This window comes from Pezoporus occidentalis, unplaced genomic scaffold, assembly GCF_034315485.1.
Source record: "Pezoporus occidentalis ecotype Australia unplaced genomic scaffold, CSIRO_AGI_Poc_V1 ctg70, whole genome shotgun sequence".
Classification (NCBI taxonomy): Eukaryota; Metazoa; Chordata; class Aves; order Psittaciformes; family Psittacidae; genus Pezoporus; species Pezoporus occidentalis.
The window spans coordinates 4,700,413-4,727,347 of NW_026916053.1; the positions used below are offsets into that span (position 1 = coordinate 4,700,413).

Consider the following 26,935-nt stretch of genomic DNA (forward strand, 5'->3'; position numbering starts at 1 on the left):
TCACACAATAGCCGGGCTGAGGAGCTATCTGGGTTTCACTCTTATTATTTTAACTCTGAATGGAAAACAAAGCAATCTGAAAAGAAACCTGCAAAGAAATGATTGCTGCCACATGCCAGCCTCGGAGTGGGTTAGCTCAGCTAGGAAAAGACAGATTTATTCTGCTCCTCCTCCACCTTATCACTGGGTTATCTAAAACAAAACAAGCACCTACCGGGTTTCCTAACCCATCAACCACAGGATGATGCAGGGGAAAGGACTCTGTGCTGTGTCTTAGCGTCCTTGCTTCAGGATTCAGCTCAGTGCTCTGCCACTGACACTCAGGGTAACCTTGAGAACATCACTTCATCTCTGGGTGCCTGTTTTTCCTCTCCTCTTTAAAGGTGCTGGGTGCAGGAGCTATTTCTCACCCTGTGCTTGCCCTGTGCTGAGGAGCTTCTCCACACAACCATAATACAAACTCTACCGATGATGTCCCAGAGCTGCAAATCTAAACCAGTGAGGTTCAGACAAACTCAAAGCCCAGTTTAACCTGAGCACAATGTGCATTTTAACAGCCTGCTTCTACAGCAGACGTCTTGCTCCGCTGCCACAACTACAGCGATACAGTGTGAGAAGAGCACGGACCTGAAGTTTAATTTCATGGAGTACCTACAGGGTTGATATTTTCTTCCTCTTTCTTATCTTAATACACATTTCCAATGGAAAACTGAGGTGCTAATATAAAACCACTGGAGTCTTCCATGCACTGATGCCCAGGTGTGCCTGGGCTTGGATAGCTCTATGCAAATACACCATTAAGGGCCACGCTGAAATTCCCCACGGTCAGCAGTAATACTTCATATGTATTCAGGAGCACCACGGAGCTCAGAGAAGATAAACAGGCTGAAAAAGCCTTCAGCTGGACAAAGGGAGGTGAGGAATCAGCAGGAATGTTTATTTTAGTACAGCTAAAGCAGCAGAGCTTCCATCCGTGCTTGTTTGTGAATACAGCAAGATGCCATTTGCAGGAAGCTGCGTCTGAGCTTTCGAGAGGACAGACGGACAGACAGAGCCTCTATTTTTAGTTAGAAAAGCAAAACTCACATTGGCCTCGCAGCAGGTAAAGCAGGAGGAGGAAAATGCCAGGAGAAATGGCATTTTTCCTACAGAATATTTGAGAAGTGGTTTTCTGCTTGGTCCTTCCCCTCTTCCAGGTCCAAAGAGCCCCTTCTGTAGCTCCTAAAGGAGGAGGCAGTGCTGAACACCCTAATGAGGCAGGACCCACCAGCACTATTCTATCCTGGCCAGGCAGAGTGAGAACATCCACCTCCCACAGCCCTGATTCAGGGCTAGGTTCAAAGCCAGGATGAAGGAAGGGAAGGGAGAAGGATGCTGTGTGGGAAGCCTTCACCATCACCAACTTTATCCCAGACTCCAAGTTCTCACCAGGGAAGATTAATCTGCACCCTTGTCTGCTGCTCCTTCCCTACCCAAGGATCACTTTATCAGCACAGGCAATGAAGGGAGCAAATCCCCAGGTGGATGTGGACTATGGAGCAAATCACAGCCAGGCAGCACAACTGCCCCTCAGCACCCACTGACTGGTGACCATGGATTTGAATTTGTCCTGATTTCACCTCCCTCTGCTTTTACTTTTTTGGAGGCTTTTTTTCCCCACCCCATGAGGAATCCACCTTTAAGAGCACAATAAATAAGGGGTGGTGGAGGAAGAAATACCCTTGATCAGGAGTTTGCTTCTGCTTATAACAAAGGCTCATGGTAGCTCCCAGCTGCTATTTTATAACCACACTCAGGTTAGGGTTTTTTTCTTTATCCTTCTTCCTTTAGGTTTTTCCCTTGCTGCTTGATTTAAACCCTTCTGACATTCCACCTATTGTGAGTCCCGTCCTCAGCTGAATAAACCACAACCTGCCTTTTGCTTTGGCTGCTTCCAGGAAAGGACACCCCATGTGGCGTTTTCAGGCTTGGAATCAGAGGGGGAGGATTTTGCCTCCGCTTCTTCAGATGCAAACCCACAGCTTGTGCCCACCTCACATTAAGCACTCCAGCTGTGTCACAAACATCCTCCTGCAGCCGTGCTGTCAGCTGGTGTTTGCAGAAAGGGTCCAATTCCTACCCTAAAAAGAGCCCAGTGCTCCAAGTGAAGTACTTACCGAGCAGTAATGCTCTATAGGGATGGCAGAGGCATCCTCTGTGCAAGTGGAGCAGACCAGAAGAGATGCTCCCCAGCATCACATTTGACACAGCCACAGCTGCACCGTGTGCCTCCACAGCGTTAGGCTGGGGTGATTTCACATGCAGTAGTTTGACATCTACTTTCCCCTTGACTGTTTGCAAGCGCTACGACGCGCAATCCAAACCCTGTTTAACACACAGAGAGGCCTAAAGTGGCTCCATACACGCAAACAGCTCTCAGGCCAGAAGAGGAGGGGTAGGAAATACAAATATCACCGTTCTTCAGCCTCATTGTTTTCAAGCACAGCAATAAGCTGCCTTTTCCCCAAGATTATCCTCAAGTGGCACGATACAAGGTGATTGCTGAAGCGAGATACGTGTGTATCCCCAAGGACCACAGCAGCCAGTGCTCGTGGCAAGGACACTGTGGTGGCCCCATCAGCATCAGCCCTCCCCATTCTGACAGCAGACAGGCTTCAGCAACAGCCTGCCTGCTATTTAGCAGTACCCACCCCCAGCTAGCTCACCATGGCACAGGAGGAGAGGGAATATCTGGGTAGCAGATTCATTCCTCCATCAGCCACCATGATCCAGGAGCATCCATATGGATGGTCTCAGCTGGCTCTGTGCGCTGAGCGCCTCTCCTCAGCACTCTCCAGAGATCCCATTTCAAACCCATCACGGGAAATTTTATCCCGTGCCTGGACTTCTCTAAAGGCAAAAGATAAATCAGTAACCATGCCCCACATCCCTTTGTCCTTCACTATTGCTCATCCTGTGGATTACGAGCTGTAACTGCCATGAAAAAGCTGTATTTAAATACAATATGTGTTTTTGTGTTTAAGTGCAAGCGTGTACACATGGTGCAGATCCAAAGGTTAGAGAGGGATTGAGACCCTCTTCCTCCCCATGAGGCAAGAGGGCTACACACACACACAAAGAGTATCCAGGTCTAAACTATCCTAACTTCTACCAGGATTTTAGGGAAACATAGAAAATAAATATGTTGCTGCACTGATTGAAGAGAAATCTTGTTTAATTTGCCTAAAGGGATTTAAAGCAATGCATGGGGAAACCTGCTCATAGGGGTGGCAATAGCCTTATCAAAGCCTCCTCCATCCCTCTTCCTTTCACGTTTAATTTAGCTTTTATAACAAGGGACCAGAATTCCTCTATTGCTCACTCGCACCTCAGCCGCGCAGGCAGCGATGCGCAGGATCAGGCCCATGTGTACCCTTGGCATCCCACAGTGTGACTCTGAATGCTTTGCAGGACCAGCGCTGCCACCTCCAAAAGCTGCGGCTTCCCAAACTCTCCCTTCCCACTTCACAAACCCCCTTCTCACCTCCTCCTGCTGCCCCAGGCCAGTCACTGTGTTAGAACACAGATAAGCAGCAAGAAACAGTCAATATTAGCTATGTGCCTGGCAGAGGCAGAGCACTAGATGAGCACCAGGTACCAGGAATATTACCTTTTATAATCATTGCTTTATTAACATACAACAATCTCATTAAGTCTAATCTAAGTGCTTATTTGGCAGGTTCAATAGAAAAGCCTTAATTGAGCTGGGTTTAAATATAGCAACAACTGCTTACTCTGCTTTCTAAGAAGGTGAGGGCTTTCCTGGCAACACCTGCTTGCAGCTGACAGCTTGTTAGTGAAGAAGGATGGGGTTTAAGGATGGATTTTTGCTGGTTTGGGGTTTTCCCAGCGTTCGGTTTATGCGGGGATACAGGAAGCATCAGTAACATCGGTCACCCAAAGAGGGCTTCTTCCAGCACCCAGGTGGGTCCGAGATGGTGCCTTGCTACCGAGAGGCCAAAATGGGACAGGATGTGCCGTTTGCGTAGCGAGCAGCGCGGTTCTATGCTTAATTAAAGCTTCCTAATCTGCTGGCAGTGAATCTGCCAGGAGGTTTGACAGCTTTGGCTGGACCCCTTTCATCAGCCACAGCTGCAGCAGTAAATGAGCAGCTCTGTTGAGCCCCCAGGAGCTGCCGGGGTCCCGGTGGGGATGAATGCCCCCCTTGTCTCCTCCAAAGGCATCACAGCTTCACCTGGTGTACAAGGGGCTCCTTCCGACCAGCCGGCGCCTTGGAGAAAGGGCCCATTTTAACAGGCCTGGGACTGACCTAAATACCCAGATCTGAGCCGCCCTTGAAGGATGGGACCGGAGAGGAAGGCAAGGATTCAAATATCTGGATTCAAAGCCAAATCTTGGCAGCTGGAAGCCCCGAGTTCACCACACAGGAGGTTTGGCTGTAGGAAGGAGACAGAGACTTCCAAGTCCTGCCCATCACTTTGGGTACCGGAAAGGCTCCATCCCCCAGGAACCACCTGGTGCATAAGGGATGGAGCAGCACATCCTGTGGCAGGGGGTCACCCCACTCAAGTACACACTGGGAGGGGGGACCCAGATGCTTTCTGCTCACCTTGATGCGTGCGCCGTGCAGGCTGGCGGCTCCCTCGCAGCTGCTGATCTTCTCTCCACAGGTCCACCTCTGGTTCAGCAGCTCACCCCGAAACTCATTTTCTGGGGAGGGGAAGAGGAGCACAGGGTCAGGACACAGTGGGAGCCCAGCACCCCATCAGCAGCATCAACCAGAGCAATAGATATTCCCTGCCTGCTTTCTTTAATGGCCATACAAATCCTGCCTGAGGGTCTCCGTGCCCTCAGTAGCACCCCAGGGTGTCTTGCTAAGGCCAAGAGCCCCATGCACTGAGGACTGTGCACCCTGAGCCTGCCCTGAATGCTGCTCGGCTTGGTCATCAGTTGGAAACCAGAGTATTAACAGTGCCACCAATGGGCTGGGCAAGGAGACTCCCTGTGCCCCTGGCAGCTGGCAAAGGGCTTGTCCCTTACACTGTCCTTGTAAGGCTCATTTGCACATCTATGGGGGTGGATGGGACACATTAGCTGGGCAGCACAGGGAGGTCCCCACAACAGCCCTGTGTGACATCAGTATTTTGGGAGTGAGTCATCACAGAAATAGGCATTGAAGGTGCAAAACAAGGCTCTCAAAGTTAAAACTCTCAGACACAGAGCTGCTTTGGGAGCAAGGGAGAGCAGGCAGAGGGGAGCCTCTATCCAAGGGGAAATACTGTGGGAAATGCATATTTTACAAGCAGATTTTGGGCTCTTTCCCTTCACAGACTCCCAGCCTGGTTTGGGTTGAAAGGGACCTTAAAGCTCACCCAGTTCCAACCCCTGCCGCGGGCAGGGACACCTTCCACTAGAGCAGCTTGCTCCAAGCCCCATCCAACCTGGCCTTGAGCACTGCCAGGGATGGGGCATCATCTAATACAACTCCAAACCCCTTTAAGGGGCTGATACTGGCCCTGCAGCAGCTGGACCAGCAGCACGGAGGAGCTGCCATGGCACAGGAGCACACGGCACAGCTTCCCTGCTGCGCAGTTACCTCTCACAGTGATGAGATCAAGACCATTTGCCTCCAGACTGTGGCCTCCAGGCCCCCAGCATCTTTGCTGCGTCGGGCACCGCTGCTGCGAGCCTCCCCCTGGCATCTCACGTTGCAGCTCCCTCTGGCACCGAGCACTGAATAATTTACTGCCTGCTCTCCAAGCCTGGCTCCATTCATCTACCACTGATGCAAAGGGAAAAGGAGAGCATCCTCCAACGTGAGGGGATACACACATGCCAGCAGGCTCGTTCACCTCGGCTGCTAATAGCCTGGGGAAGAGCTCAGGGCAGAGGTTTCCTTTCCACTGCTGAACAGGTTCCTTGACTTGATGTTTCTTTATTGGGGTGATCTCAAAGACAGGGGAAGCAGGGAGAAGGCTCACACATGCTAAAGGAAGCCTGAGAAGATGGGTGTTTAAGCCACAGATAACTTGCTGACTGTGTAGGACACCAGCCAAGCAACTTTCCATCTGCTCTGCAGCAAAGCAGCTTTTAGGACAATACACAGAGTGTAGTTAGGGAATTTATTCCTCCCCTGCCTGTGTCTGTTCTCCATCTACAAGACATTAAGGAACAACCAGTATGTCCCAGCGTGCTCTTGCAATAAGTACATTGAAAGTCTGGGACAATTCAGTCCTATGGTGATGTCCAGTCCAAGCTAGTGCCTAAGATAAGTAACTATGAAAGTCACCTTCATGTATTTATCCTAAAGCAGAACTGTTCAGAGACCGGGGGGGGGGGGGCTCTTCTAGGTTTTATGGGAGAAACCTCTGCATTAGAAACTTCTCTCCTAACCCTGTCTGAAGCACCTTGTTCCAGCCTGGACCCAAAGAAAAGGCACAGGGCTGTGAAACAATACGAGAGATGCCAAAACATGGTTCTGCTCTGGAGAAGCTCTGAGGAAAAGGCGCAGGGAGGGACAGATGGCCAAGGCAGCTGATGAAACCAAGCAAAATGTGGGGAAGAAGCTACAGCGGGAAAGAGGAAAGAAGAGGAAAAGGCATCAAATAAGAAGAAATAAAGATGCTTCCATAGTGTATTCATAGGGCAGCGCAGCCTGCCTGCTTATCTGAAGCCTTTCCCTGAGCATCCTTCTCTGGTGCGTCTTAAAGCAGGAGCATCCTCTCTGGGATGCAGCGGAGGCAGGAGCAGAGAGTGGGTTAAACTGCAGAAACAATAGATCCTGGATGCAAGAGAACCCTAAAGATAGCTTAGAAGATTTCTGAAAGGCTGAGAAACGGTAAGATTCAACCCTGAGGAGTTAAAAACAGCATAACACATACGCACATTTATCCTCTGGGCCTGTTCAGCTTACATGTACCTAAGTCATAGACTAAGGGTGAGTTCTGGATGCTGCCACGGTAAATCTGGCTCGAGATGCCGGCTTGTCCTTGCCACGGGGCCAGCCCCAGCCTTCCACACCTTCATCCCTGTGAGCAAGAGGAGGGAAGGGGCTGTGTGTTGGGGTTAGGAGCCTCTGCCAGGCTAAAGGGGTTTTGGCCATGCCAGCTCAGCACCCTCCTGCTTGCTCCTGTCCCTCTGCCCAGCCCAGCTCAGATGGCCAAGGCAGCTCCGTCAACACACGAGTCAGGTTTCCTCTGCTCCCTGCTGCTTAAATGCATGTGGTCTCTGGAGAGGATCAGTTTGCACTGCTGGCTGTACCCTTTGCACCCCGGGTTCGGCAGAAACGAAGCTCACTGGTTATGGGAAGGACACTTCTTTTAACCCCTCCCTGGGCCACCCAAGAGGAGATGCAGGGTATTGCCCTAAATGCAAGTTTTTCCCCCATGGGGAGCAGTTCAGCACATCCTGAGGTCCCCTCCTTGCATAGAGCTGGCACACGAAAGCTCACAGTCAGGAGCGCTTGCATCCATGAATAATAACCTGGATGCTCAGCTGGTCTAGGTCACTATGGATCACTGCCTGATGTTCACATCCCAAAGGAAATCCGCTCCATCCTTTGTACCCACCACCTAGCCAGGACTGGACCACACACAGAGGACCCTCACTAGACAGGCTGTTTTTCCCCATCACCATTTATGACAACCCACCACAACATCAGTGCGTCCTCTTCCAAATGAGGCTCTTTTCCCAAACCTTGGATCAATTTGTCCCCTTCCCTCCTTCAGAAATGCCTACAGGGAGAGGTCAGTGGTGGAATGATGCACTGAGATGTGCGGAACCCTGGCGTGAAACAGCAAGTTCTGTGAAGCCTCAGAAACCCTCATCAACTCCAAACAGGAAAGCTGGGATGGACACGCACAACTCAGGGTGTAAAGCAGACTCAGGTGGGCTTTGCTTTCCATTTCACCGAGTATTTAAACTAAATGACTAGAAGGAAACCAAATCAGTCTTCGTTTGCTCCCCCAAGTGCAAGAAAAAGGGAGTGAGATTTCTCTTCCTCTTATTCCAGGCACATTTTCCATGGGAAAGCTGAACTCTGTGTTAAGGCAGCAACAACGTGCCTGAGAACAAGCTGGGTCTTTCAGTGTCCCACCAGACAACACGGGCTCAGAGCAAATACAGCAGCAGTGTCAGGGATCAGGGGTACCCTTTGAACCCCATCATTCGTATGAATTACAGCAACCAAACACCAGACCAGAACCCTCTCAAAACCTAGTTTTACGTTAGGTATTCTCCTCCATCCTCTTCTGATGGCAGAAGTGTTGGTTTAAGCCCCTCTCAGGGCACAGAAATACTGTCTATTCAATGCAATTACCACTGTTTACCGTGGCACAGCGACATTCAGGGCTTCAGATTTAGCTTCCCGAACATGCATTTAATTTCAGATCTGATACTGGATGTTAATTGTGTATTGCACAGCAAACGACTGATCATTAAAACATATTAATTGAGGTTTAACAGCTGTGTAATAGATACTACATCTCATACTTATCAGCAAATTTGATTTAATAATCGCTTAGGATGGGATGTATGGATGGGAGATGTAGCATGGCCAGCTAGATTGCGGGGTGTTCATTTGCGGACCTAAAGGTACTTGTCCTTAGCTTGTTTGGAAAGGAGCTTGGCAATCACCAAGCAGATGTTGAGCTTTGATGCTCTCAGCTGCAGAGCTGATGCTGACAAGACCCACTGAGTTTACAGTCTATAAAGGGAGAAATCGGGGAGCCATGTCGAGTTTCTTCCTATAAAGCGAGGGACAAGCTGCAGGGACCTGGCCCCATGACTACCATAGAATGGTTTGGAAGGGACCTTAAAGCTCATCCAGTTCCAACCCCCTGCCACGAGCAGGGACCCTTTCCACTAGACCAGGTTCCTTTTATTTGAAGTTGAAAATGCCATTGCCCTTGACAAGGGATATGTATATCCCAGTCCATATGCCCTTGGCTGGTCTCCAGGGCAGTTTACCCAAGTATTCCATCTCCTGCTGCTCCCTTTCCCATCTCCATCACCACGTTAACCCAGCATATCCTGCTCTTGCATCCCAGGACTTGCTGCTCCTCATCCCCACATCATTCCCAGCCATGTCCCCTGTAGCCAAAGCAAAGAGCTGGGTGATGCCTTGCTGCACTGTGTGGCCAAGGACACATGTCTTGGGGGGAGAGGAGGTGAGCCCAGGGAGCATCCCCCACCTCAGCTCCCTTCCCAGCACCACATGAGGTACAAGTGACTCATGTCCTCCTTCCCAGCCCCATGCCACCTCCCCTCTTGGCTCATCCTGCTTTTGACGCCATCAGCAGCCACGTCAGCCCATGTGGCCACCTCAGCCGTGCCAGCTCATGCTTTGCCCTGCGATACCTGAGACATTGGGATGATTTTAAGCTCACTTTGCCATGTCCTTGATGGGAGAAGGGAATCATCCTTTCTCCCCACAGCCCTGGCACAGGACACAGAGCAACTGGTTTAATCACAAGAAGAGTCAGATTTCCCAAGCATGAGAGCACGTTGCAATAGGAAGGGAAGAAGCACCAGAACTCTTGAAGAGGGAACAAAGCCCTCAAAACTGGGGTTCAGCAGCAGGTTAAAGGTCTACAAGAATTAAGGGATGCATATCACCTTGCCATGGGACTTGGCATCCACACTCCCCTGTGACTGTGGCTCTGCCATCCTTCCCCCAGGTCCCTCTCTCCACCTCTGCCCAGCAGCTCTGCACCCCGAGTCCAAGTGCTCTAGGGAAGGACCAGCATTTCATCCTGTTTCTCTCCATCACCCAGAACTAAAGGAGCTGAAGCCCTCAGTGCACCTACAATGCAAAGGAAGCAAATGAGGGTACAGTCTCTCCTCATTAAGAGCAATATTCACGCTCCAGTGTTCGTGGCCACTTAACAAGACGTTTTATTAGAGTCTTTTTTCTTGCTCTACAAAGTGGCAGAAGCATCCTGCGCAGGAGAAGAGACAAAAGAAGGTGGCTTTCACCTTCCATCCTTGCTTCACTTGTTCAGTCTTTAAGAGAGGAAGAAGTGCTGTGTGCCCACAGCAGTACTGCTGCCTGTGCACTGTTCTTAAGTATATTGATCAGAAAGATTAAAGAGTGAACATCGTTCAGCATCCCATCTTTCCCCAGCTCTGAGGTTATGCTGACCCTCTCCAAGAGAACGTCAAGACCCCAGAGCCTCCTGCCTTTGCCCTGCCAGCCTCCAAGAGCTGCCCAAAGTGTGTTGTCCTACTGCAATAGAAACTTCGTACGAGCTGCTGATTAATTCCCCTCCAAACATACCTGAACCTGTACAAAAATAATCAGTAATAATAACAGTAATAATATTAACATTTTAAAAATAAGAAACAAAATACAAGCAAGCCTCCGTTTATCACTTCCGAAGGATGAGTGCCAGCATCTCCCTTCTGCCAGGCTTACCCACAGCATGGACCACTCCTGCCACCGGCTTCATCTCCAGCATCCATCCTTGTGTGCACACAGAGGGAGCCCTGCTCAGCAGCACTCCTCTGCGTGCGCCCAGCAAGTGTGCAAAGAGGCATGTAACACACCAGGCACACAGAAGAGCATCTCCCAGTAACAGGATGCTGCTTCTTTCTTCTTGCACATTTCCCCTCATTATTTGGCTCTAATTTGGCTTTCCTGGTACCTTCTCTATTCAATAGGAGCCAAATGCAAACCGCGTCCCTTAATCTCCGCAAAGGCAGCTCACTGCTGAGAAAATAATATAGATGTAACTTCCAGCATCACACACTTTCTTTTCCATTTATATGCAAATGCCGACCTTTCACCCGAGCTGTCTCAAAGAAGTATTTCCTTAAAAAGGCAAATAGCACGTTGCAGGCAGTTACTCTGGCTGAGGCTTTCTTTTATTATTATTATTTCTTTTAACCTTACCAGCACCGTAAAACACAACTGCTAAACTGCACCCCAGTCATAATTACTTTTCATACCAAATCGAAACCCTCCATGGCGCTCGTGTGTGGAAACACCAGCAGGAGAAATCAGGGCAGATGAGTTTTCAGAGATGGTTTTAGATAACCATGCCTTTGGCCAGTGGGAAGGAAGCAGCTCCTTGCTGCCAAAGGGAATGACCTGGTGGTGGCTCTGGGTGAGGTTACAAGAGCATTGTAAAACCCTTCCCATGCTCCTGCTGAAACACAGAAGCCCTCGGGAAGGGGAAACCAACCTGTGAGAGTCCCAGAGGTTTTGGGGTGAGCACAAGAAGTGTGACCACTGGCATTGCCAGTGCTGGACATGGATATCCTTCCCCACCCGAGGTGCTCGGAGAAGACCTTTAGGGTTGTGTGTGTATGTGCACAGTGTTTCTGTGCTGTACAAAGGGACTCTGGGGCAGCATTAAGATGCTGGGGCCTGAAGATGAGCAATGAAAAGGGTGGTTGAAGACTGGGCAACAATAAGATGATGCAGACAGTTGGAACTAGATGATCTTAAGGTCCTTTCCAACCCTAAACATTCTATGATTCTGTGATTAGGGGATTTCAGCTCCCATAGCCCCCTAGATCACTGCTTCTCACAGCCATTGAGAGAAAGGTAAACTGGCCAGCACAAGTGAATTTGAATCTGCTCTGGGACCTCACCCTAAACCCACAAAGGCTGCAAACCCCACACTGCTTCTGCCTGAAGGCCAAGCTGGGCACACAGGGGTGTTTGAGCAACACAAACCCTTCTTCCCTATAGACCAGGGTCCAGCAGCGCTTACTCAAGCAGATGGTTTTCTGGATAGGGATTTCTACCACGTGTGAAGCCAGGTCAAACAGAGCAGGGAGAAGCTGCCAGGAAAAGCCATGGAAGAGGCTGGCAGCAACTGTGACGCAAAGTTAGATGACTAAATGGGCTACTTCCCAGCTGCCAGCTTGTCTTTACGATATCAAGCCTTTCCTCTCCGCTGCCGTATAAGAAGTGAAAAGTTGACACGTAAGCGTGTGTCACACGGAGTCAGAGAGACAGAAGCAATAAGGCATAAAAGGAGGTGAGATCATCGTGCAGCAGCAACTCCCCTGGGGTAAAAGGCAGCACCAGACAGTGCCTGCTGGCTCTCAGCCCCCCACCAGCCTCCCCTTACATAGCATGGGCTCAGCACGCTCAAACTGAAGCCCATTGCCATGCCAAGGCTCCCGGAGCAGGGGTACACATAGGGTACCACGCTGCCCACCATGAAGTGGGGCAGTTTAGCTGACCCTTCAGATGGCTTTGTTCAAAAGGAGCCTCTACCCTGCCAGCAGTAAGGTCACAGTCGTCCCCCCAACCCTGGGGTTATCACCACTGCATGGCGTGGCTGCTGTGCATTACCTGCTTGAAAAGGAGAATCATCAAATATGTGAAGTTTATAACACTGCTTTTAGTGCTCCTGCAGACCCCGTGTGACTGAAATTAAAGAGCCAACTGATACCTTCCTGTCCTTCCAACAGCAGCCTGCACTGGCTTATGACTATGAAATGGGGACAAGAAGGAGGAGGGACGAGGCAGAAGCTGTGTGCCCATGAGTAGTACTCTTGGAGCAGAGCAGCCTTCATCCCCACTTCCAGACACATTGGGTTTGTCCCAATACCAAGCCAGGAAAGCCAAAGGTCCCCCCAGTGATGCGCTCACTCCCTGGAACCCACAGCCAAGGATTAGCTCCTCTCCCATAAGCTGGAAGTTTCTACTCCAAATCCTTCTTTTCCCAATCCTCCCATTTCCAGGGGTGTCCTGGCTCTCCTCACAATGCTCCCTGCACAGCAGGGAGGCAGCCAACCTGCCAGAGCCACTTTGCTTGCTCCACAGTGACCTGCCACCCCAGCAATGGGAGGGAGCCCAAAGTTACTAAGGGGATACAGGAGAAGAGCTGACAACTCCGTGCTCCTCAAACACTGCAGGCAAAGTTAACTGTATAGACTGTCATGTATTTTTAAAGCAACCACATTGCTCCCAGGCACTATTTTTACTTGTTTTTTTAAGTACAAATAAAACGGAGCAGCTCTCTCCAGAAGGCCATTAATCCTCCTCTGCCTCTTCCATTCTTGGAGAGAGCGTTTCTCTGGGCAAAAGCAGCAAGTTGCTTGCTGACTAATTACATCAAAATATTGAGGGCAACAAACAAACCTTTAACTCCACTTGCCAGAAGCTCGCTAGATGCAAAGCTTCACAGTTATGGAGGAGAGATGTATGCAACAGAAGGAGAAGCCGGGGCTGCAGGCGCGCTCATGGCCACATCAGCTTTCAGAGGCATGGAGTTTCTTTCCCCTCTGCAAAGCCACTCGAGTCGGGCTAACTTCGCCCAAGATAACTTCAGCCAGAATATCACCCACCCAAGGCCTTGGATTTCTCACAAAGAAAGATGTTTTGCCTTTACCAGGGAAAGGAATTGATTTGTCTTCTCTTTCGTGCATAGACACGGGTTTTGGGGATTGGATGGGGCTTTGAGCAACTTGGTCTAGTGAAAGGCGTCCCTGCCCATGCCAGGGGGGTTGGAACTGGAGCTTTAAGGTCCCTTCCAACCCAAACCATCCTATGATGCCTAGAAACACATGCTACAGGAAGCCTCTTGCTTAGGCATCAAGCCCCGTTTCCAAGAGGGTTTTCAAAGCACTTTACTGAAATTAGGCAGCTTCTCTCAAAGCCCATCCAACACCTTCGCTTGTCCCAGCAGCCTCCCCTTTAGACATGACCCTTCCCTGCCCCAAAACGTCCACCAGACATTCAGCCAACTTCATTTCCATCCCATCACCGGTACAGCCAGAATGGGAAGAGCCAGTGCCAGAAGAGGAAAGCCCAATTCTGCATTTAAATGCTAAACCTGATGCTCTTCCAAGAAGGTCTGGATGTCCAAGAGCTAAAACAGGCCACTCAAAGTCAAGCTTCAGCCCCAAGCCCATGGCTGCCTGACAGACATCCCTTTTCACCCCTCAGAGCTGCCTCTTCCAAGCTGGAGAGCACCAGGAGCAGGGAGCAACTCCGACTCTGAAACATAGGTTGAGGCAAGGCAGCTGTTGGGGTGGTTTCTCTGCACAAGGTGGGTGTTTTTACACACAGGTAATTGGGTACTCATCACAGACCTTAACAAGCTGCTCCTGGGGAGCCCGGTGACAAGCACAGGGCAAGGTTATTCACCATCAAACTGTGGGCTTCAAGGGATTGTTGAAGAGAAAAGAAATGCAAAGCGCTCAGCGTCACCTGCCCGCTCTGCCAGCAGTACCTTGGGGTTTAAACACCGTGTGCATGAAAGCTCCCCCAGAGCCTCCTCTTGTACCTTACAATAACATTCACCAGGGGATCCTCCTAACGCGGGGTTTGAACCCATTATTGCTGTGGAATGCACCCGACTGCTTGGCTCACAGAGAGCCTTCAGGTAAGCGTGCCCACGAGCTGCTGCTCAGACACGATTACGGTCCTCAGCACCAAACGGGTCTGATCACACCCACAAGGAGCAAAAGGCTTCCCTAAACCAGGCACAGCCCCGGCTTGCAGGTGCCATCCTAGGGAGAGCCACGCACTTGCCAAATGGTTTCAAATGGAAGAACGAAGAAACCCGAGTCTCTACAGCAGCTTATATTTAACTAGAGGAAAGGCAGCTTACGCAGCAGTTTCAGAAACATATTGTCTTACAGCATATTGGATATTTGTATCTTAACAGCTCAACATCGATTTCTTTTATGTAAAGAAAGGGGGGGGGGAAGAGAACTGCGTGCCCTAAGTTGTGTTAGCTCCAAAGAGACGCCTGTGCCGCTTGGACTAATGTTTAGAGTAATCAAAGGCACGAACTCATGTATTATGTATGGGAAACGAGAGTTTTCAGTCTTCTGCAAAAAGGAATCTCCAGCGTTTGGTATTTTGTTAGCAGGCTGGCACCATATGGCTCTCCCCTGCTGATATTCTTTCACACCAGAACTTTATGTTCAGATGCTTTAGTTAATATTTTACCCAGCAAGCATAAACAAGATGCAAAGATTGCAGTCGACAGCAACCTTCTCTTCAACCGTATACCCACGTTACAGGGGAAGGCTTCTTTCAGCAAGTACTTTACCGACCACATGCCTGGCTTTTTTCTCTTCCTTAGGGATCCAAGCTGAGCCATTTACTTTAACTGCCTTAGCATCAAACAAAACACAAGCTGCACACCCAGGAAGGACGTTTTCTCTCCCTTCCTACTCTGTTTTCTGGCTGATCCAAGGCAGCACTGAACGCATGCAGGTGCCACACACATAGAAGTTGTATTTATGTACAATTTAAGGCTGCATCTCCACCAGGGTTTAGTTTAAGACTAGATTTTCTGCCAGGAATCTCCACTATCAATGCACCAAAGCTCACAGCCACAGCAAAGCCTAAAGCACCAACGGCCTAAAGTGACCAAGACCAGCAACACAGGGCATCCCCCTTGAGGGGCATCACCAAGACTTGCGTTTTCCCCCTACCCTGCCCATAGTGAGATACAGAATCACTCTGACAAACTGCAGCTTAGAGATTTAGCTCCAAATATTAACATTTACGTTTCCTGCACCCACCCCCTCATCCCATATTCTTATTATTCTTTAATATTCTTAAAACAAATAGGAGGCAACAGATGTCTTCCAGCCTGCACCCTTCTTAATGAGAATATTGTAAGAATGGAAATCAGGTCACAAATGTTTAATACTTTGTTTCAAAAGTCTTCAGCTTCTTTAAAGAGTTCCACTAATCCCGACATGACAGATGTACAAGGCAGTTTTGCTTGGGGCAGATTAAAATGCTCGCTCTGATTTGCTCTTTCATTTGGGCTGATTAAAATAACATTGCAATTATTTATTTTATTTCTTTTTTTTTTTCCCCCTCCATGCTCCGACTTCAAAATAAGAGGGAAAGAATAAAAAGTGACCAGGAAAGACCAGAATGATCACAATAAAAGCGCATTTATTGGCGTTAAGATAAAAACCAGCAAGACAAAAGGAACCGAGGGACAGCCAGCTTATAGCCAGGTTAGCGTTAAAGCTGTGTTAAAGATAAAAGGGGGTCCTTTCCAAACGATGGTTTTTTTTCCATTTGAAAGTGTTTATTAATCTATTCTCTCTGAAGCAAAAAGTTCAAGGAAAGACAAAGATCAAAAGTATTTTAATTCAGGTGAAAATTCTATTTTTTATCTTTTGGGGGGCTTTTAAACCAAAACAAAATGAAAAGCAGAGCATTGCAGAGCATCGCAGTTTATTCTGCTCCAAGACTGACACTTGCTGGGGAGGACAAGGGAATCCCAACCACCCTATCGTCAACCAAGCTGTGCCTGGAAACTCACTGTTCCCCTTTCCTGACATCCCTTCGCACCCTTCCCTGGACAAGCTTTCGCAGCTCACTTCATTTCCTCACTGCTATAAAACACATGGGACATTTGAGTCGCATATGAACCTCGATAGACCAGGATGCTCTGATTGTATCAGGGAGGTGGGATGGAGCCCCAGCCACACTCACACCCCTTATCCTCTCCCTGCTCTTATGTGTAACCCAGCCAGAGCCACGTGTGCCTTCACCCTCTTGGGTCTGCCTGAAAACAGCCACAGCTCCCAGTGCTGGGTCTCTCTGGGCACTGCTGGACCAGTTTCACACAGGCTCTGCCTCACCAAAGACTCGCACAGCACAGAGGCATCACTTTAAAAAGCAGGCAGTGATGTTCAAAATACAGGCGCTCCAATGGTAAAGTCCTGCTTTAAGGGACCAACTTTTCACACTGAGATCCCAGGTTGTTAGTCTGGACCTTCCTGGCCCAGAAACTTGCTCTGCCTCCCCATCCCCACCTGCAAAACCACAGCAAGGCCTCCCAGAACTGTTGTGGGGATGAACAACCTCAACAACAGAAAAACACTAGTTTTGTGCTGTATTTTTAGTTCTTTTAGCTCTTTTTTTTCCTTAAAACCCCAGCTTCTGCCTTCTATAAAAGAGTCCACAGAAAATCCACAAAACATGTTGAGGAGCTCCTCTATTCAGGTGTTTTTCTCATATTTACAGTCTTTAGACATAAGTATTCAATACATGTTCATGCCCGAGATGTCCTCATCTCAGGGCCCTCCTCCAGCTCTTCCCATAGCACTAAAACACACACACAGGATGCTGCAGCAAAGCAGCTCTGAGAAGCCATGAGAAGCCACCCTACACTGCTGCTGCCCTGCAGGGGAAACACATGGAACCTGAACCCGGAGGAGTCTGCTCTTCACCTTCCATGTCCCAGCCCCATCCCACAGAGCCAATCCAACTCAGCCCTGCTGAACCACCAGGAATTCCCTTCAATGGATTAACCTGCCAAGAGGGGAAACTTCCTTCTTCCAAACAGACACAAACTCCTTTTCTCCTTGGCGAACAGATTTGCAGGGAGATGGGGTGACAGAATTCCCTCCCATCTCTGAAGGAAGCAGAAGGGATGTTCCAGCCCTGCTTTTTGCCACTACTCCTGGCTCCCAGATCCCGGAGCAGAAAACTCATTCCACCTCAGGAGCAAGGTATTTTATGGCATCCCTCCCACCCCAGAAACTCCACGTCATATCCATATCATCCCTATTCTCCATTCACACCATGATCTCCTCTCTAAGGACTAGGTGCAGGATCAAGTTTCTGCTTTGCAAACAGAAGCAGCCTCAGAAGCAATAGAGAATATTTGCAGAGGAAAGGAATATTTTAAGGTGAGGAAGATGGAAAAGATGGACAGGAGAAAAGATGCGGAAAGAGCGAGTTTTCCTGACAGCAACTTCTCCCTGTCTAAGCTGGGAAAACACCTGGTAACTGAGAGCATGGGTGGGAATTAATCCCAGCCTGATAACCCTACAGCGGCTGTGTGAAAGGGGTTATGTCCTAAAAAGACAAATAAACCTGGAATGTGGGACCACCTGAGCCTCCCTGCTGCTGTCAGCATCCTCCTCTGCACAGCCAGGGAGCAACCAGCATAAGCAAACAGCTCAAAGAAGGGATTTATTGGGGGAAGAATAACAACACTCCATGGCTTCTTCTCAGCTCTGGAAGTTTACAGCGTGGATTCTCCACCCTCAGCTCCCATGTGTAGGAGGAATGGCTATAAAGTGATGACAGGAGATGTTCTTTGTCATTAAGGAAAGAGCTCTAGCAACTAAGCTACACAGGTCACAAGTGCAAAAAGAAGTCCTTCCATTTACAGCCCAACACATGCACACAAAGCAAAGGGGAGATGGGGCCTTGCCCCCTCTTTGCCATTAAACACTCCCACCTGACCTCCTAGCAGTACAGCAATGCTTCCCCAGCTGCCCCCCTTCACATGGCTCATTTCATCTCTTCTGGGAAGCCCGGCCCAGCTGTGGCAACTCCCCCCCCACACACTCCAACCTTTACTGTAAACCTGCTGCTTCCCCCTCCTCACCCTGCTCTTGGGGGGCACAGGGTCCCCCAAGCTTTCAAGTGAGGCAGACACCGGCACCCCTTGCAAACCAAGCACCCCCAGGTTGCTCCATCCCTCACTAGATAGGGACCATTTTGCATTGCACTGATTCTGGGGGGCTCAGGATTATAAACCCACTTGCCCACCCCCCTACCCCCAAGCACTGATGCAGAATCAACGTGGGATTTTGGGGAAGGGAGAAGTTTGTATTCCCAGTCTCCAAAGCTGTTCAATTCAGCCCAGTCAGGATGCGCTGCTCCCCCCACAGCCCAAGAGCAGCAGCGTGCCCCATGGAGAAGCCAAGTTTGGAAGCATCACCCCAAAGCCCACGTGTCCGGGAGGGGAACGGGGTGGGGGGGACACGGGACTTTATCACTGTCTGCTAAGATGGCAGCTGCTCTGACGCTGAACTACGTCTTGCAAAGTCAGCCCTGCCCTCAGCATCCGACTGCCGGGAACCACGGGGGGAGAGAAGGAAGGGGGAGGTTTGGATTCTCACTCACTCCCAGCCCAAAGCGGAGGGGACACCCCTGTCCCAAAGCCACCAACGCCATCCTTGACATTGACCTGAAGCACTGTCCCACAGCGGGACACCCCTCAAGCCGTGCCAAGCCCCAGAGACCCCCCCTCTTCGCAGGGGTTGAGAGCTGTATTCCTGGCTTTCCTACAGCTCGAGGTGCTCCCGCTCCCCCCAAGCACTGCTGTTGGGGTGGGAAATCACAGCCCCTTACTCAGGGATGTGCAGGGGACAAGCAGAAGCTGCCTGCTCGGATGGGACCCCCGGGGAGTTGCCACCCACAGCCAGGGTTGGTCCCCTTGTGCTGCAGACCCGGACCTGCTGCTCTGGGATACACAGACCCTAAATCCACCGGGAGACAAGAGGCAGCTCCCGCCTGCTCTCAGGGAAGGGATAAACCCAACTTTGTGGAGTTTTCCTACTCTTCTCGCCTTTGTGCGGTGGGGACCCCACAGAGCCCCCTGCAGCACTCACAGGAAGGGAATACAATGAGCAAAAGTGAGTTTTCCTCGGTCTGCCCGTTTGGGAGGAGAAAGCAGGAAGGGAAGGGGAGAAGGGGACAAGTTGTGCCCGGGCCGCAGCAGCGGGCGATGGTTTGCGCTTTGCACAACACGCGCCTGCTCCAATCTGCGCCGCTCGGGAACAATAAACAGGATCATACAAAGAAGTGGAAAGGCGGCATCTTTGCTTCTGGTTTCTATGACAGCATCAGAGACAAACCAACTATAAACTCTAATTCCTGGATTTCTCTCTCTCTCCCCCCCCCCCCCCAACCCCCTTTTGTCTGCCATTAATTAAAGTGGCCATATGGAAAAGGCTGATAATAACAGCAGATGAGGCAACGAGAGAGAGGGAAAGGGAAAGAAAGAAGAAATAAATAACTCAAAGTAGCGGCAGGGTGATGGTGAGGATTTAACTGAGGGTTTGCACTTGTTTTCAGTGGCTGCTCAGGGCAAAGGGACTCAACAGCACTGGGGGGGAGCCGGGATGGCAGGGGCAGAGGGCAGCCTGCCCCTTCCCCTGCCCTACAGCCGCTCCAGGTGGGACTGGCGTGCTGCAAGCCCCTGCTCCAAAGGGACTGAACCCCTCAACCCACCCCTTTGTATGGGTTGAGCCCCCTAGGGTACTGATACCCCCCCCCCCAGGGAGGGTCTGTCCTACCCACCGGCAAACTGCACCCCAAACTCAGCCAAACTCAGCAGGGTCAATCACAGCACAAACACCTCCTCAGGACCCCGGTTCCCTCCGTGCTCCCCCCAAAAATCACCCACAGAACAGCAGCAGCAACAACAAAAACTTTGCTCAAATTGATAATGAGATTATCAAGCAAAGCCTCTTCCCAGCTAAAAATAAGAACCCACAGATTTCAGTCGTGGTCAATGTATAGAGAGAAATCCACCAACATGGCACACGGCCCTTGGTCCTCGCTGCTATAAATAGAGAACTCTGAAGTGGTACTGGGGAAAAGGGGAAAAAGAAAGATAAATAAAAGGAGGAATAAAGAGGAGTCTGCCAGGGACAGGAGCAAACCCCAAGCAGGAGACCCAACGGGCACCACCAGCGCCCCGCACATGCATCCAGAGCTCCCCAAAGACCGAGGAGTGGGAAACAGCAGCCTGGGGTTGGAGTTTCCGTAGTAAAGGGGTTGGGAGAAGGGGAAGGGGTGGGGGGGGGGAGAGAGGGACACGCGGAGCCCCGGCCCCACACCGCCATCAGCACCTCCGAGAGCTCCGCCGGAGCGTCTTCTGCTAACCCCGCGCACGCTTCCCTCCGGCCGAGCATCCACCGAGCTCGCGGTCCACGCACCCGGCAAGCATCCTCTTCCAGGGGGATTCACAAAGTTTCCCGGCTGAAGGCAATGTTGTGCTTTTTTTTTTTTCCTCTCCTTTCCTTTTTCTCCTTCCCTCCCCCCCCACAACACCACCCCCCCCCCCCTTTAACAAATCTCCTTTCTCATCTTATTCAACCTCTTTCCAGTCAGAAGCGGATCCTGTCCACTCGCGTCTCGCAGCGAGCGAGCAAAGATGGACCTGGGAGCGTGATGATCATGGTATAAAAAGAAAATCCCCCTCGGTTCTCCGGCGCAGTTTTCCAAACAACAAGCCAGGCTCCGTGCTCTAAAGGCGAAATGCCTGCGTCTGTTTACATCGACTGCGCGCTCCAAAAGCCTTTCCCCTCGGTCTCCATCCAAGGGAGGGGAGGGAAGGAGGGGGGGGAAAGAAGAGGGGTGGGAAAAAAAAAGGGAAAGAAAAAAGCCAGCGTTATCTGCCTTTGTCAGCGAAAGAACATAATATTGACTTACCTTTCCCCACAGCTATTGTCTGCCCCTTTACAAAATGACATCACGGAAACCAATCATGAAATTTACATGGGGGAGGTTGTGGGGGGAGAGTTCTTGGAGGGCAGCCCACTTCCCTACACCAGTAACACGCGTGTAAGACGGGTTGTTGGTGTCAATTAAATATCTGATACTCCTTAGTGTGTGAACTCTTAAGCCTGCTAAAGGCAATGTCTCATTTACTTAATGACCGCTCTCATTAATGGAAATGGCACAGAGGGGGCTTGCTGCGCCTTCCCTTTGTAAATACACTACCCATGAACCCTTGGGGTTGCAATATATCTGTTTACTCTCCGAGGTGAAATAAATTTACAGTATAGCATCAAAGAGAGAGGCAGAGAGAGATGGAGCCGCGGACTGGAGCGCACCGAGAGTTGGGGCTCTCCCGGCCCCTTTCGCCTCCTGCTCCCCCTCCCCGAGCCCCAGCAGAAGGTGAAGGATTTTACCCGAGCTGATTCATAATTAATATGCACAAGGCTCGGGGCTCCTTTGATAGCAGGCACACAAAAGGACGGCGACAAGCACCGTGGCGCGTGTGTCCCCCCCTCCGCGCATCCCAGCGCGTGGTACGGCCCAATAATTCCTAATAGCAGCAAGCAGCGAGTGACAGATGCCCTGGGTTAGCACAGCTCCAGCGAAAGTACTTTACAATATTTATTGGTGGTTAGGAAGATGACCTATCACCATAAAGAACAGACTGGGAAATTTATCGCCTCTACGAACCTGGAAGTATTGCCTATTAGCTGATATACATATTCAAAAGCAAGTGGTTAAAAGGTATATAAATAGGGTTTTTTCCTCTCCTCTCTTTAAAATTAAATAAGAAATGTCAGACTATATTCCCAGCAGACATCACCTCACCCCACGAAGGATGGATTGAGGCTCAGGTGGTTACGTTTTGGACTTTGTGATGGGAAGGAGAATAACACAGGGAGAAGTCCTAAAAGAAAACTGCGACTAAAATAGTTTGGGGATTGGTTCTGAGCAAGTGAAGTGTGTGTTCTCCCATTACATCACTTTCCAGGAGCTACTATTATGCTTCTGTTCAGTGGAGAGCTGGCCACCCAGGAGGAGAAAGCCCTCACCAAGCTGGAGGGATGCTCTGGGGACAGACCCCGGCCCCATGCAGCAGGAAGGGCATTAGCACATCCCCTCTGCCTGCCTGTCCCCTGCCAGACAGGAGCATTAGCACTTGGATTACAACTTTTTGGAAGCAGCAGGGAACACACAGGCAGCCCCATGGGATATGGGGGGGGGGGGGGGGGCAGGGGGTGATCACCTTTCTACCCAGTGCTTTTCCCTGCACCCTCACACCATCCCCAGCATCACTGGGATGATTAAGACTTTACTGTCATCTTAATAAAGGCTTCCAAAAAGGTGCAGGAGCACACAAATGGATAGAAACCCCAGGAGCCTTTAGAGAGCTCAGAGAGCAGAGGCAGAGCCTGGCATAGAGTTGAATCCTGCTGGGGATGGGCTCTCCTGCAGGGAACTCCAGCTCCAGAGCTGCAGGAGAGCTCCAACCACCCTTTTCCAGGTCACCCCTGCCCAGGCCACGTGAAGCACGGTCGGGAGGGGGAAAAAACCTCTCAAGTTGCCTGAGCTTTCAGGCCATGTGTTAGGAGCTTTCTGCCTGGCAGTGTGGGCTGTTGGAAGAGCTGCGTGTAGCCCATCTCACCCACAGACCATTCTGGGGTGCACAACAGGGGGGAGCGAGTCAATTCCACATCTCAGGCGTTTTATTGAGGAGAAGGTGACAGAAGTACTAGTTTTAAACTGTTGAGGCAGCATTGGAGACTCTTAGGATACCGTTTTTCCATGCCTTGTGAGCCTGATGTGCTCCTAGACTATTAACATAAAGGAGGCATTCAGCAGAGAGTACTCCTGAAAAGCCGCTTTCTATCTCCTTTGGACACACCACGAAAGACAGGGATATTTTACATCCTAAACCTTTGGCATTCAGAAATTCTATTAAACTCTTATCTGCAGGCAGCAGGCCTGGTGCTACACCGCATCTCCATTGTTCTGCACCCACGATAGAATCAAAGGGAGGGCTGGGTGGACTCAGCTCCTCTCTGCTCACAATGCTGCCTGGTCCCCTCCACCACTACTTCATTTCGAGGCGCAATGCTAAAACTTGAGAAACAAAAGCACAATAGACAGGATAGAAGGCAGGAGGGAAGCATGTTTACTTGCGTGCTTCCACACATATTTATGTGCACACACACACTGCATGTGTGTGAATATGCACGTCTCCTGGGGACATTCCATCTGGACACAGGAGGAAAATGTTTCACAATCAGCCATTGGAATAACATCCAGGGAAGTGGTGGATTCCACTTTTAAGACTCAGCTTGATGGGGTGCTGGGACATCTAGTCTAGGTCATGCTTCGCCAAGAAAGGCTGGATCAGATGATCCACGAGGTTCCTTCCAACCTGGGATTCTATGGCTCTATACCTGTGCCTCTCCAGCTGTTAGTGCATATTAATTTTTATCACTGTCGTTGCATTTATTACCATGCAACTCACCAAGGATCCCTAAGGCAGCTGACAGCATTGATACCATTCACCTAAGCTCTGGGTTGCAAGAGAGTGTTTGGTGTTTCTTTGTCCCCAAACTCAGACTTCCCCTTCCCCTCAAACCCTTCCAAAACACTGCAAACACCCAGCACCGGACCCACCGTTTCCAATCACCTCCAACTTCATCGGCCGGCAGAAATTCCCATCTCATAGCTCCCAGATCCCTCCTCAACCCCCGAATGTCTCCAGGCACACATATACCATCCCCACGCTGGAGGAGCCCGAAGGGGAAGCAAGGCCAAGTGTGGGATGCGGGTCAGCACCACGTCCGCGGACAGCTCCCACCACCCCACCGCTCATCCCCCTCTTGCAACCTTTTTTGGGGGGGATTTGGGGGTTTTCTGACCTCTCCAGAGTCACTTTACAGCAGTTTCCAGGGAGGAAATAATTACTGTGTGGTCCCAGGTCGGGAAGAGCTGCCGCTTCCCTATGGGAGCCGCACAGCAGAGAGGTATTTAATACATATTCATGTTTTCGCGTTGTTTGAGGCAGGAGCAAGAGGGTCGCTGCCTGCCTGTCCCCTGCAGAAGCGAATGCCAAAAGGGTTTGTAAAAGTAGATTAACTTCGCACACACATCCCCGTGCAATTTATTAACAAACATAATAATAATCCTGCTCTGCTCCTGTTTTCAGATTAAGCGTTTCAAGTTTGAGATTATTCAAAATAAAGCTGCTTTTGCTTGTGTAAATACAGGCATAAACCCACCACACTGCATTTCGCTGGCTTCTTTGAGGCCGTTTCAAAGCAAATTAGATCTCAAACTTTATGCATTTGTAATTGGCACCAACTTCTCCGGTTACCAGCTGGGGGTGAAAGATTTCTCTTCCTTCCCCCCACCCCGTTCCTTTCTGAAAGCTTCTATGCAGATGGGCTGACTGCCTTAATGCCTCAGACTACAATTAGTGCTGTTGTATGCCGAATAGAAATGGCCAGCATTAATATTGTATATGGAACAGCTGAAGGGTTGCGAAGAAACCTGCCCACTACAGGCCCCTGGCAGATGGAACAACATGCACAGGCACAAAAAAAAACTTCTAATAACCCTTTGCTCGTTCTGCAGAGCGCCCCTTCCCCCCGATCTGGGCGGCTCCTTCCCGAAGAGGCAACGCCTTTGTCTCACCCAAACCTTGAGCTCTTTTTCCCCCCGAAGAACAATTGGAGCAATCACCGTCTTTTTGCTCGCATTATCCCTAAACTTACTCCTTTGTTCCCGGGTTAATTCAGGCACCAAAACACATTCAGCTGAGCAGGCAGCAAACAACTTGGTACTTAATGGCATCCTCCTCACCCTTTCATTATCCAGCAATATGCAAGTGGGGCATAAAAATAAACTAACACGCTAAAGCAAACCGAACACCACCACCCCCAGAAGAAGTGTGACCAGAAGCGGCAGAAAACAGGATTTTCTCCCTCCTCCCCACACAGTCCTTTGTAGTTAGGTGAAACCCACAGCAGCAGAGACAAAGCCACGCTGGTGCCCCGGAGCGGCAGCATCCACCCCCCCACACCCCTTCACAGCTGAGCCCGGTACCGGCAAACACGCTCCGAAACCTCTTTCCACCGGGGATAAAACACCATAAAACAAGGGGGAACGGAGGACTTTTTGCGTCCGCACCCCCCCTTTTTGGGTGGCTTGAGCAGAATTAAGCTGCTGGAGTGATTTAGAGGGGAAACAGGGGAGGGAACCGCTCAGGAGCACACATCCACACTCTCACACACCCCCCTCCCCACTCTGCCGGCGAACGGCTACGAACCGAGGAAGGTCCCGCAGAGCTTCATCCTTGCCGGGAGGCGGCGGGAGCCGTGGCCCGGGGGTCCGGGCTGGAGCGGGGCCGCTGCCGCCGTGGGGTTACTCCATCCGCCCTGGGAAAAGTTGCGTCCGGAGCAAAAACTTATGTGCGGCGGCGGCCAATGGGACCTCGCCGCAAAATCACTGCGGCGCACTCGGCGGCCAATCCGCGGGGGCCCCGCACAATGGCCCTGGGGGGTGTGGGTGGGTGTGTGTTTGACCCCCTCCCCTCCCCGCTATCCCCCCTGGATGGGCAGGGAAATGGGGAAGCGCACCCATCCTCAGCAGTGTGAGGGGCTCACTACTGCCTTTCATTGGGAGAGAGGTGAAGTGATAACATCCACATCCCGGAGGGGGCAGGACCCCCTATCCAGGCAAAGCAGCCCCAGGGAGCCTGATCTACATCCACTATGTCAGTGAGACCCCAAAACGCATTCTATGTGCTTGTGGAGTGAGAATCCTCCCCAGCTGACCCTAGGCTGAGCAACCGTGTGGCTCTGAGCAGCCAGCAGTCAGGACACTGGACCTCTCACATGCAAATGTCTTCTTAGAAACACAAAAGTCCAATTCTAGCCACACATTTGAGGCTTTGGTTGAGTCCAGGGTGCATGGGGAAAGGAAAAGGGGGAATTGGTTCTGGGAGAGATCTGAAATGGAAGAAGATGTCCCTCTGCCTCAAAGGACAGATGGCAACATGGGACTGAACTGATCCCAGCTGGACAAAACTGGCTACAGGCCAGTGAAGAACACTCTCACTGGCCTTCCAGATGGAAAAGCAGGGAAATAGTTACCAGGAAATAATAATAATAATAATAATAATAATAATAATAATATAACCAAGATTGTGATTAACATGTATGATAGCACTGAACTTTGTTACCCCATTGACAAAGCGCCCTCCCAGGTTGTGTGACCCACCGTGCTCTGCTCATTGCCCTGGATAAAACCAAGCCCAGCTCTTTCTGTGGTCAGCCTTGGCCTGCAGAGAGAGGAAAGTTCCCTTTCTGAAAGTAATGGAGAGGAGGGATTGCCTGGCAAAAAGCTGGATCATCAGTGTCAATCTCAGCTTTGTGACCCAGGTGGGCAAATAAGTGCATTTGCAGGGAGAAAGCCCACCCAAGCCTCAGCTCGGGTAATTTGGGAAAGGGGGGGGAAGCCTGTGCTTGGAGGGACAGGTGGCACCAGTAATAAGGAGCCCAGAACAAAGCTGATATTAACTAAGGAGAGTTGAATGCAATTTATCTCAGCAGGACAAGCCTGTGTATTTGGGGGGTTTTATTATCTTATAAACATAAGGGGGGATGCAGTTGGAATAAAGGTCAGCAAAGAATGTAGAGCAAGAGGCTAATT

At 50.4% G+C, this 26,935-nt stretch overlaps 1 protein-coding gene across 9 annotated transcripts in view; it reads right to left on the reverse strand.

The window, feature by feature from the left end:
* MYT1 (myelin transcription factor 1) overlaps nt 1-25,681 on the reverse strand; it is a 62,023-nt gene extending 36,342 nt beyond the window's left edge. For 5 of the 9 annotated variants that reach the window (XM_062642027.1, XM_062642024.1, XM_062642023.1 and 2 more), the window contains exons 1-2: nt 25,551-25,681; nt 4,610-4,710 (exon numbers count right to left, since the gene is read on the reverse strand). In XM_062642027.1, the coding sequence (XP_062498011.1) occupies nt 4,610-4,710; nt 25,551-25,575 (126 nt within the window). In that variant the 5' untranslated portion in view covers nt 25,576-25,681. Of the gene's footprint in view, nt 1-4,609; nt 4,711-20,595; nt 20,741-20,843; nt 21,082-21,178; nt 21,429-25,550 lie in introns of those variants that run through there. The other 4 variants (XM_062642025.1, XM_062642026.1, XM_062642030.1 and 1 more) reach the window with 4 other exon arrangements.
* Nucleotides 25,682-26,935: the final 1,254 nt, after the last annotated feature.